General features: G+C 39.1%; 1 protein-coding gene and 1 long non-coding RNA gene across 11 annotated transcripts in view; one reads left to right on the top strand and one right to left on the bottom strand.

The window, feature by feature from the left end:
* MAGI2 (membrane associated guanylate kinase, WW and PDZ domain containing 2) overlaps positions 1–12575 on the bottom strand; it is a 725755-nt gene that overhangs the window by 149114 nt on the left and 564066 nt on the right. For 7 of the 10 annotated variants that reach the window (XM_069035710.1, XM_069035728.1, XM_069035720.1 and 4 more), the window contains 4 exons: positions 10122–10179; positions 3040–3161; positions 2290–2415; positions 1417–1599 (listed from right to left, as the gene is read on the bottom strand). In XM_069035710.1, the coding sequence (XP_068891811.1) occupies positions 1417–1599; positions 2290–2415; positions 3040–3161; positions 10122–10179 (489 nt within the window). The remainder of the gene's footprint in view (positions 1–1416; positions 1600–2289; positions 2416–3039; positions 3162–10121; positions 10180–12575) is intronic. The other 3 variants (XM_069035735.1, XM_069035744.1, XM_069035794.1) reach the window with 1 other exon arrangement.
* Positions 1–12575, top strand: part of LOC138121875 (uncharacterized) — a 37475-nt gene that overhangs the window by 19585 nt on the left and 5315 nt on the right. The window contains exons 3-4 of the long non-coding RNA XR_011156288.1: positions 1447–1508; positions 10543–10617. This is a non-coding gene — a long non-coding RNA (uncharacterized lncRNA). The remainder of the gene's footprint in view (positions 1–1446; positions 1509–10542; positions 10618–12575) is intronic.

The following is a 12575-nucleotide window of genomic DNA, read 5'->3' as shown; positions in this document are numbered from 1 at the left end:
TGCATAATTTGTGCCTGTGTGAGTTTGTGTCTGCTCCCTGTACTGTAACACACTAAAAGGATCCTTCTCTGCTGCTGTTATCCATCCACAATGATTAGTTATAAAAGTTTAGAATATCTTCACAGTGACTCCGGCCACTATGAACTTGGTTTTCTGCAAAGGCAACAAAAATCTCAAACTACCATGTCTTTCTTTCAATATCTTGGTGAGAAATGGAAGGATAAACTATGCACATGTCTCATTACCAATGTGCAGCATGATTTATTATCTGAGGAGCGAGGACTGAGGGGAAGAGATGGTACAGAGTGACAGGGCTGCTCAAACACAGGAACACAGTACTTCAGTCCCTACTAACCAGCTGCACCTGTGGAAAGCCCAACCAGACCTAAAGAAAAAGAATCACACAACAATAGAATGTTGTGTTGAAAGGGACTTTCAAGATCATCTACTTGCCACCCACTAGACCAGGTTGCTCAGGGCCCTGTCCAATCTGGCCTTCAACATTTCCAGGGATGGGGCATCCACAACTTCTCGGCAAAAGTCTTCACCATGAGAGTGGTGAAACGCTGGGACAGGAGACCATGTGGAGGCTGTGGAATCTGTGTCTCATGAAATTTTCTCAAGACCTTGAGAAACCTGATCCAATCACAAAGTTAGTGCTGTTTTAAGCAGGGGGTTAGTGATTGAAGGTCCCTGCCAACTGAAATAGTTCTATTATTTTCTGATTTTCTTTTCCTAAGGAAGATGACAGGTGCTTGGAAACTGAATTCATCTTCCTTCAAAAGAGTTTCATCCATACATAGACCTGATGTGACCTTTCAGACAGTGGTTTGCAATCTTTATCAATCTGTGAACATGAAAATGTTTGCAGTGGTGGTCCAGATCTTCAGAGCAGCTTTAAAGCTCTTCAGAGGAAGTTTCTTTTATTTCATGAATTTTCACAGATTCTTTATTACTAGGACACAAATGCCTATGTATCCATATGCCACACTGAAAACTCTTGTTGTGATGGTTCTAATGAGAACAGTATTGGATCAGACTCAACTGATTATTTTGCAAAACCATCCTTTCTAAAGAAAGAAATTTGCACTTAGTAGTCTGTGTTCTCTCTCTCTCTCTTTTCTTTCCACGCAGACTTCCCTCAAGTAAACAGCTTATAAACCATATCCCATTTTTATCTAGGAAATTGCAGAGATCTTTCCTCCCTTAAAATATTGGGAAATGGGAAAAATAAGCTACTTGGCATTTATTAGAAAGAAAAGTTACAAGGAAGTTTTACCAAGAAACTTACCTTTTCTACATATTAACACAGAAAGTCATATGGAAAATGTATGCATTCATGGAGAGAGTGAGACTCAGAAATCTATTTCTCATTCTATTTCTTATATAAAAGAACAGAGTAACCTTCATAATTACCTGTTTCCATTTTCCCATCTTGTGCTGCAGGCCCATCAGGAATTACACTCTTCACCTGGAGAAATTCATCCGGTTCGTCCCCACCAATGATGGTAAATCCAAAACCCATGTTGCTTTTCTTAAGAGTTGTGCTGAGGAAAGTCCCCTTCAGCTGTGATGCATCACGAGTGAAGAGTGGTTTTTCTACATCAGTCAACACAAACAAGAAAGACAAAAGTTCTGATCTAGTCACAACACAGCAGAGACATCAGATAACAATACTGGCTGACACCAAGTGACAGTGTATCAAAGACAAGAAAATAAAGAGTGCAGGCATTCCGGGAAAAAAATATTTGTGAGTTCTTGTACTAATACAAAGCTTAAAACATATATCTTATCTATGGCAGATCAGCCATAAATGAAGAGATATAAATATCCTTTGATATTAGAAATCCATTTAGAAGTGGATATTGTGTGGCTAAAATAATTACAACAATAAAACTGATCTGTGAGGTAATTTAAAAACCTCTTTCCTAACCTATAAATTCAGCCTTGTCTACTAAGTAATACGTGCTTCATAATTTCCCTCCCAACCACAATGAGGAAAGTATCCCCTCTGAGTATCTCATTGCATTTGTTACCAAGAAGGGCTAAATATTAGGTGAGCTTTCCTCTCCAAACACGCAGGCTTTAGGCATCCAACAAGTGACACACACGGACTGCTGTGCAAGCTTTGTGTCCCCTCCTCGCGTGCCTCGGGGTGCAGTGTGGGTCCTGGTGGCTCCCCATGCTTCTCTCCTGTGCTGCATTCGGTGAGGGAGGGTTGGGGAAGGTGCGGAGTTTGTGAGCCCAGCCGGTCCCAGGGCGGCGGGGCTGGCGGCAGTGGGGACGTACCATACAGCGCGCGTGCCCCGGCGGGGTCGCGCCAGCACTGCGACAGGTCATTCACGCTATGGCACCTCTTGGGAGCAGGGCGCAGGCGGGCAAATTTGGGTCTAGGTAAGGTTGATGAGGAGCTTTCTACTGTTACAAAGGAGAACAAGCCTCATTCTCTGACTGTAACCTTGCATTAAAATTAATTTGTCTATACCGGTACTGTTTGCTCTTATACAGCTCATTTTGAGCGCATTAGTTTTTATCTTACCAAGTGGCTGCATTCTTGTAAACTCCTGTAACACTGTGCTCGAGGCTTTTAACTTAATTGATACTTGCTAGATGAGCTAGCTTAGAAACATACCAAACATCAATTAAGAGTAATTTAGAGAAAGTACAATTAAGTATTTCAGTGTTGCCAACCTCGGGTGCTCAAGAGAGAGTCGTACATTCTCAGGAACAGAATTTATGACTTTATTGAGAAAATTACTTTGGGAGTCCTATTGTGCTTTCAGTTTCTCAGCCTTTAGGAAACACTAGATTCAACTTTTCTGTTTTTTCTCTGTATCTCTGAAGGTTTTAGTTGGCTCATCAGTCCTGCAATTAATGGAATCTGGACATCTTAAGGGAGAAAATTGCTAAGATACAGGTGATAACCTTTCAAGAACTGGCAACATTACTCTTTTAATCAGCCTATGACAAAATCATTATCACATAAACAGAAGAGCAGGATCTTTCATCTTAACTAAGATAGCTGACATAGTACTGTACCTCGGAAACCTTGGGCCTGCATAGGCTTTGTTCCAAGTTCTGCGTTGGGCATGTTATGCTGCTGTAGCTTCCTTTTTGCTTCTAGGACAGGGTTTTCAAATTGAGTTCTTCTATTTATGTGGCTGGAAAAAATTTGGTTTTGATTAAAAACTGGGTTCAGCTGGGTAAAATGATAATTTTCACAGTAGGGTGCTGTATGTGGCTAATGCATGTGTGGTTAGAGAGCGAAACCATCATGGACCCCCAACGGGCCTGAGTGTGTCCCTTACATTTCACAGAATTTCAGTGGGGATGAGAATATACAACCAGTGCCCTATATACAACCAGATGCAGTGAGCATCATCCTATCACTTCAATACACTCTGCTGCAGACAAATGCTTTTGATCCATGGGACTGCAAATTCAACAGCAGCACTGCTGAAACATACTACAGCAACAGTTTTTCATGTCTTCAGCATGACAACTGTTCTGTGTGTGATTCAAAGGATCTCAACCAGTTTTGTGCATTATTATTAATTGGTTGTAAGCAAAATTATTCAATCACTTACAGAAAAAGAAAAGCCTAGAACAGGGAGTGCTTTTATGATGGTAATTTAGAAATAACTCTAACATAGGTGATAAATTGAAGATTATTCCTTTTTAATACTGTGGTATGTATCTGCTCAGCTGTACAGAAAAATCAGATGCAGAAACTAAGTTAGATGGTAGATTAGAACTACATAGATCATACATGAAACACAAGAAAAGTTAGTATACACATTTTTTCTTGATGTTTTACATTTCCTACTACAGCTCATTAAGTACATCTCTATCATTACACCACTATTTTTCTGCATTGTGTTTAGAACTATGATGTTTAGTACATACTGTCACCATGTCCTTGATTTTAATTCTTTAAAGCACACATCTTATCAGTCACTGAGCAATCTTACAATCTTGTCCTGGGATATGTTTTGCGTGTTTTCTGAAGGAGGCAAAAAATGTAGTAGGCTGCACGAAACAAATCCGCAAGATGATCACAATAGAATCACAACAAAGAGAAGGGGCTTGTGCTTCTAACACTGTTCTGGGGAAACAAATACCTATGTACAGAAGGGAAGGCTTATGTCACTCCTTATTTGTTCTCACTGGGCTACTATCCTCTGAGGTCTTCTCAAAATCCAATCCCAATCATGGGCTTTAAGCACTTGGACAGGTGACCTGGGAACTTTCCAAACTCCAAGATCCTAAAATGGTTTCTTTTTTTTTTTTACACTGAAATGACCTTTTATGCCACATTAAGCACCTTTCAGGTCCTTTGGGATTCTGATCCTACCACTGCTTCAAACAAATTAAGTGTAATTGTCATTAGGAAGGGAGGTAGAGGAAACTCAGCAAGTCCTGTGGGAGTGCAATACACTTGCAAAATAGGATTTAGTGGCTAGTGTTAATGAAATGAAAAGACTTTCAGTCATGTAAAAGAATATTTAATGAGATGAAGTAAATGTGATAAATCCTGAAGGTGATACTTTGTTCACATGACTATAACTCATTCGAGTGGCTGCTAACTTACTCTCATACTCTAAAATTTTGATTAATAGTTTTCAGTAAATTTTGGTCTATGTTGCAGACAGAGAAAGTTCCTCTCATTTCTTTCCTTCTTCAGACAGGCTGTTTAAGATTGTAGACATTCCTTTCCTAGACTTTTGCTTTCTGTTATTTCTAGCAATTGTCAGGGTCTTCAGCATCTTATTCTACTGAAAACCTAGAAACTTATGATGAAAGGGAGAAAAGCTTTACAAGTTAAAAATGGAGAAAGCAAGACTTACGTGCATTAAATAAGGTAATAATGAACTACTAACATAAGCATGAAAAAAGTAATTATGTGATGTGCTTATCATATGATGTATTTCCATATTGTACAGGAAACACTGCTTTTGCCTTTAAACAAGACAGTGATGAAACTGAAATACTACATGAAGTTCTGAGCACCCATGATCAAATGAAATGAATCTATATGAAATGTTTTACAGGAAGACCAGTGAAATAGAATCTTCTGTTACAGAAGATCAAAGGAGTTTTAGCTTTTTATTCAAGCAGAATTAATTCTGATATATAATTGCTTCTATGAATATATTTGGAAGTAAATACTAGAATGTATTAAAGATGCCGGGATTTCAGACTTCAGTTCTGTAGGCTTCTCACAGGAGAAGCCTGAAGTTAGAAAACAGCTTCCAGTAGGAGATATGGAGTACAATATCTAGCTTGTTTTATGTTAGCATGTCATAAGGTCAAAACCAGGGTTGCTAGACAGTGGGTTAATTGCTTCAACAGAGGGATCATCTCTTACTTTAGGAGCTCTTAAGTATCCTGCCCTGTTCTCCAGCTGCCCTCCACAAGAGCTTAGGTTTCTCATGGCTCTTTTTGCCATATCATGCAGATGTAATGGATATCCAAGATTACACTCCAGCTCTTCATTCAGGACCTTTCACTATGCTTAGTGCCATGTTATAATTGCAGGGCACATCTCAGAGCTGCAGGAGGGCCCTTGCAGGCCTAAGCTTCAACTTATATGTAGTTCTGTGATATAAAAGAAGTTGGGATTTTAGCTAATATCAGATGTGCTTATGGCTCAAGAAAGATTAATTACTGTGGTACTGATATCCCAGCTAGAATCTGTTTTCTACTGCCTACCTACAGTTTCTAGGCAGAGTTTAAGTTGTGGTTTGGTCCATTTACACAGAAATGTCTTTGATAACAAGTATCTTGAAAATGACATTTTGTCCTATCAGATCAGATAGGAAGACTATAAGAGGTACTTGAAGCACCTCATGTTGTTGGTGCAACTTTAATAATTCTAAGCTCCAACTTATATCCATCTTTTGACTGTTTTATGGTAGTGTGCAGTCTCAAAAGCACAATGTGAAATTTCCAACTAATTAAAAAAAACTGCATTAAATATTGTGTCCAAGATGAGTCAAAGAAAAGAAAATTATACTGGTAATCAGGCATTTTTATCAGTCATTAATACTATACTATGTTCCTAGACTGATGATACATGAAACATATCTCTTTTATTCAATTTTAAGTGCTATACAGCTTCATGGCTTAATCAGAAAATGTGCTCCTGATGAGTTTACTTGAGAAAGAAGTTATTAAGCTAAGTAATTCTCTTTAAAGGACATTCTAGCTTTTCAGCTAGCTACTTCAACAGCATACAAAATATATATTACTAGACTAGGCCTTCATAAAACAAGCCAAATGAGAGTTTTAGAGATGGTTACAAATAAGTGCTTTTGTGGTTAAAACAGATTTTGGATGGTAACCAAAATGTATTGCTCATTTCCCATAGGCTCTAATTCAGTGAACAATTCTAACTAAAATTTTCTTCCTTTATTTTATACGATATATATTAAATCTAAAAGACTAATCCAAAGCCTAATCCAACAACTTTCTTCTAGTGTCGTTGTGGCTGTGCACAGAAGGAGTGGCTGGTGCTGCTGGCCTCTGTTAGCTCACTGTGTCTTAAGTGGGGACAAACCCTCGGAGACAGGATGTGCTTTTGGGCTGCATTTACCTGTGAAGTCAAACTACTGTCTCTGTGTGATGAGGAGGTACCATCACCACCAGCCAGCCTGTAAGACACAGACAGTTCTGCCCTCTCATCAGTCAGTGGGGCCAGGCTAAGTTGTTTTTATGATAAGTTTCAGGTTTGATGCACTTAAGACAACTGAAGCACATCCTTAGGAGACGTGTGGGCAGTAGTGCCTAATTTGTAGACGATGGTCAAGGTACTGAGCTCTGACACAATGGTAGCAGGTCAGAGCATGTGCACCAGTAGAAGGAGTTTAATCTCTCTGCTTTTCTTAGCTACTTTAATATATGGGGTGGGTTTTTTTTTCAGTTTTTCCTATAGCTTTTGAAATTGTTGCCTATTACCCAACAGAGTAATTCTGGGGATCAGGATGCCTATAAAATGGATATTCTAATGCATAACATGTTAGTGCCTATCTACTGTTTCTATTCACATTTTTCAGTTGATAACACTTTATAATGACAAAAAGACCTGAGATAACTTTTTCTGTTTGAGTAGTAACAGATTGTTGTCAGAAGTTGTAAGTCAAGGAGGTACATTTTTCCAGAGTAAATGCCTGTATGGCTAATTTAGCTGTTCTATTAAAGAGCCCATGCCTGGAAATTGAGCTCTGTGTTGTACTTAATCATCCCTAAAGAGGGAAACAATTTTTTGGCAATTAGAATCCCGAAAGACCCAGAGCACTCTAATGACTATTTTCTCTCCATAGCCCTGCACAGCTCAGTGCTGTTAGTTCTTAGTTTACAGATTAAGAGCAGATTGCATGAAAGTTAACAAACATATTAGCAAACACTTCTCATTTATGTCAAACATCTACACATTACAAATATAGTCTGGACCTGCATAACAAAGCAAATGAAAATTATAATAATATCTCACACCTACATTAATGCATGATTAAGAGAGGTAGTTATACTGGAGACCTTTTTTTTTTAACAGAATTTTCAAATACATTGTGATTAGTCTTTATCAACTCGACTAGCGAGAGGTTTAAGTTTCTTTGTTTTGGTTTGTTTTCTTTTTTAGCTTTTTCTCTGGTCTCAGAATATTTGAGCTGAACATGGCTGCTCCTTGTAAGGTGAAATGGAGCCTGTCTGCCTCATTGCTCATCCTTACAAACTTCCCATGGCATAAAAATATCTCAGTGAGCAGAGCACAAGCCCTTCTTTCATGAGGATTTTGTAGGTCTGCATGTAAACTTAGACTGGACCTGAATGTGTGGAAGTTTGTAATCTTGCTTTTCATAATTTACCTACTTTTATGACATAATTAAGAGAGTTTATTGTAATCTGATTAGATCTAGTTAAAAATGAACTCATCTGTTGAATACTGGTAATAAAAAAGCTGTGACTGTTATGTATTTTAGCAGGCAAAAATGGAAAGCAATCTTTGTTTCAAACTTATTGAGCTCAGACAGCAAATTAAACTACAGCTGCATTTTACTGGCTATAAAATTCCATGTGAATTTAGCAGGGCTTCAGTTTCAATGCCATACCATGAGCATCCATTCCACTTCTAAAAACCTCTGAGACTGCAGTAGGTTTGATGTATCTATCCACGAATCTTATCTGTGGTAGGATTAATAAATTTCACACTAACAGCCTCAAAATATGTAATTGCACAATAACATCTGGGCCTGGTGCCTTGTGTCTGTTTACCTGTGGTTGGACATGAAATGCAGGTAAATACTTGTTCCTTTTCTGACTCTGCAGTGGAGTGTGAGCTTTGCTGGTGCCAGAATGCCTTGGGCTGCACTAACAACCAAGTGGAGTCTCAGTAAGAGATTAATGCACAGAAATTCCACAGCACCTGTTACACCCCAAAATACACTAAAAAACAGTGGGACAGAAGCCTCACTTACACCCAGCAGCTGCACAATTGCATGTGCAGAAATCTTTGTGGGGGGGTTAAGTACAAAATGATATGAGAACTGCAGCCTCTGTCTACCTGGGGACATCATAAAAAAACTCAGGCATCACAAGGGGGAGTAATTTAATGGTATTAGCAGGGACTTCAAAACTTATCTTTTTGCTTGAATCTGGACTGACTAAGGTGACTTGAGCTGAGCAGCAAAGTAGATGGGGCTGCTGGCTCTTTCACCTGAGGGCAGGAAGCAAGCTGGTGACAAGGAAGAAGAGCAGGTGCTCTGGTATTTGGAAATTGGGACAGAAGGAGTCAGCAGAGCAGTGACCAAACACCACTACACCACTTTCAGTTCTTCTCCTTTGTAGAAGGCTGAAGAACATGCATGGGCATCCACAAGCTGCTGCTGTGGCAGCAGGTAAGAAAGGGGCATCTTATGTCTTCTAGACCTCCAGAAATCAGATGATTTTTTGATCTCCCTGCACGCCTGAACCCTGGCATGCTAACAGCAGCATATCCTGAAGTCTGGAAAAGCTGCATCCCCAATGGCTGTCCAGGGCAATCCTGCAGTCAGTGTGTCGGTATGGATTCAAGAGACCAAAGTAATAATACACACAAAGGAAATTTTCTGTTTTCTATGAAACAACTAGATGAATATACTGCTTGAGTGTCAGGATTTGAAACTGACATTTTATGTCTGGGGCCATATTCTCTAAAGATCTCTCTTGTTTAATAAAAGGCACTAATGGATAGTTGTTTCTCAACCTTTCAAGCGCTGTCTGCACAGTGACAGGAGTGGTTTTCTCTCTTCTCTCCTGCATACGGTCTGTAGAGAGCAGAGTGAGAACTGACTCCTCCTAAACAAGTACCACAATCTGAATCTAGATTCACTTTGCATGTCTCATTCACTGTGCTAAATTAAAAAGCAGAGGAACTCATCTCTCAGATTTATTTATTTTATGTACAAAGTGACCAGGTTCTACCATTACTTCAAACAAAAGCATTTTGTTGGCCTTTGCACAGAGGAATAAGGTCTCCTTTTTTTTTTTTTTTTTCTTGTTTCATGACTAAAATATAATCTGAAGAAAATGAAAGCAAGGATTGTGCTTTGAAAATAGAATTTATATTCTTTTCAGCTGCATTTTTAAATGCAAGATAAAACACAACATCCCTAAAATTTTATATGCAGCCCATAAATAACTTGATTTCTGGTACAAACAGTATAAACACCTGATTTGCAGCAACTGAGGACTCTCCAGAAAAGGATCTTAACTGAGCTAAAATGAGTATGCTTTGCTCTATTCATTGATTAACAAGATTTATATCTTGCAGGATATTCAAAACTTACATAGAAAATGCAACATCTATTTAATGACTATGTTCTTTGTACAAGTATCAGCTGGAATGGTACCGTGAAACCAGACCCTGCATAAAGAGAGTGACTGAATGCCTGAGTCACTGATTGGGACACTTTGAATGTATCAGGATACATTAGCTGCATTCATGACTGAGAATTCCTGGTATACCCCTAGTTTAACATGTCAAGTAATTGTACCCATTCCTTGCCAGGCTGAGCAATGCAGAAGGTGCTAGTATTAGGTTATGACATATTAATAGCAACTTAATATTGAACTTGGGAACTTACTCAACATAATAAGTGCCATAAATGGGATCATCAATTTTCTCCCAGCCATATGGAAGCTCTGAAAAACAAAGAGTTATCTCTCTCAGTAAATGCATTACAGAATGCTAGATTTCTAATTAAAAAATTGTGGATCTTTGTTGGGTGTTGAGGGAAATAATAGTGAAATTAGATACAGTGACCAAAGCAAATGCCAAATCTTGAACACACCCCATGGCAGCCAAAAGTAGCAGTAACTTGGAAATTTGCATGCAAAACCAGCTCTCAGTCTCTAAAGCAACACATTTTGGTTGAACTTTATTGTTCCAACAGTTGTACCAGCCAACAACTGTAGCACATCTTGTGTGACATCCCTGCCAGAGGAAGTGAGGGCATTCTATTTTCACAAATAGGTACACACAAAAAAGTTATTTTGCTTTTTGAGCTTTTTTTCTTAGGAATCCTGGAAAAGTTGGTGTAGAAGGAACAAAAAGAGTTTTTCTCCTGCCATACAAGTACAGTAAGTATACTGAAATGTTTGCACCATTCGTCTTACTGTGATGGCAATTCCAGAGTCTCCAAAGGCATCCTGTTCCAAAGTTTAGTTATATATCGGGAACATTGGAGTGCAGAGCAGTACATGAAAGTACAAACCAAAATAAGATACTGTAGCATCCTCTGGACATAAAGCTAACTACATTTTGCAGAACAGAGATCCCTAAAACATTCTGGTCTTAACAATCAAAATGTTATAAATATTAATTCAATAATCTTGAAAATCAATCTGCCTTCATTTATAACCAAACTGCCACATATATATTCATGTACATCCATACTTATTTTATTTATCACTCACACTGAATGCTTAAAAAATTATTATACAGCCAACAGAATTTCATCTTGTGTTTAAAAGGCACCAGACAGAGGCAACAAGTATCTCGGCTGACATGAACAGAGTAAAAAATCTCAGTGCCAGATGTGGCGACTTTGATGGGAGAGATTCACAAAAGGATGGGCATTCCCATCATGCACAGCTGTTGATTTCTGTGCAGCTAAAGAGTATGAACATGATGTATGGGGAGTGGTAATGAGATTCTATAAGAAAATTTGATTCTGGAATTCCTTATCTCAGATTTTTTTTTTGTTGTTTTTAAACTTGGTTGTGCTATTTTAAAGTACCTTTTGGAGACAATAAGTATTGAACTAGACAGAAGAGAACTGATGTAGATCATATTGAACAGCCATTAAACTGGACATAAAGAAGCACTCCTGGATGACTTGAGGTTTTTTTTTTCACTGACAATATGAATAGACAATTATTGACATGCTCAAAGAAGCAAGTAGGAAAGTAAAGCCTGAGTGGCAAAAGGGAGGCTAAAGGGTTAAATGGCAATGTTAATCTCTGATTGTTACTTCTCCTTTAAATGCATCTGTAATAGCTGATCCTTTCTTGAGTGAACCTGTTTAGACTACTGTGGTCTTCATGTCACATTGCCCCCAGGGGATGCTTCTGCTCAGCGTATTCCAACCCTGCATTGAAGGATACAACCCTCTGCCAGAGAGAGGCAGAGGAGAAATGCCACATTTTTAGCAGAAGGCTTAATGTTGGTATTCAATTTTTCCTATTATTCTTAAAATATTGTTAGCTTGGAAACCTTCCTAAGTCCACATTCTGAACTGCTTTTGTCAGGGCTATTTTGTTATTGTCACTTCAGAGGAATAAATGCAGCATAAGCAGGTCACAGAATTACAGAATGGTTGATGTTGATAGGAAGCTTTGGATGTTGTCTAGCCCAAGCCCTCTGCTCAAAGCAGAGTCATGCAGATCAGATGGCTCAGGACCACCTTCAATCAGTGCTTGAATATCTCCAAGGATGGAGACTCCACAGCCTTTCTGGGTAACTCTGTGCCTTTTGCCTCCTGTCCTGTTGCCACACCCCTGCAAGGAGCCTGGTTCTGTCCTTGCACCTCCCTTCACGTATTTATTTAGATTGATAAAATCTCCCTTGAACCTTCACTTCTTCAGGCCAAACACTCCCAGGTCTCTAAGCCTTTCTTCATAGGAGGGATGCTCCAGTCCCTTCATCACCTTAGCGGCCATTCACTGGACTCGCTCCTCTATGTCCATGTCTCTTCTGTACTGGGAGCCCTGGATCCAATACTCCAGCTGTGTCTCACCTGTGCTGACTAGAGGGGCAGGATCATTTCATTGATTTGCTGGTGATGCTCTGCAAGGCAGCCCAGGAGGCTGCTGACCTGCTTTGTTTCAGGGACATGTCACTGGTGTGTCAAGGCTCTAAGCATTAGAAAGCCCTGGTGATGCTCTTTCCAGACCTTCACAGAACTTGAGTAAAATGAGGTGAGTCACCCTACACTGGCTCTTACAAAGTCCTGTCTATCTTGGAACAAGACTGTGCAATGTATCCATAAATGTTCACAAAAGAAATCAGCTGATGCACAAATCCTGTACTGCCCCTA

This window comes from Aphelocoma coerulescens, chromosome 1A (genome assembly GCF_041296385.1).
Source record: "Aphelocoma coerulescens isolate FSJ_1873_10779 chromosome 1A, UR_Acoe_1.0, whole genome shotgun sequence".
Classification (NCBI taxonomy): Eukaryota; Metazoa; Chordata; class Aves; order Passeriformes; family Corvidae; genus Aphelocoma; species Aphelocoma coerulescens.
This window is presented reverse-complemented; position numbering and strand designations above follow the sequence as displayed.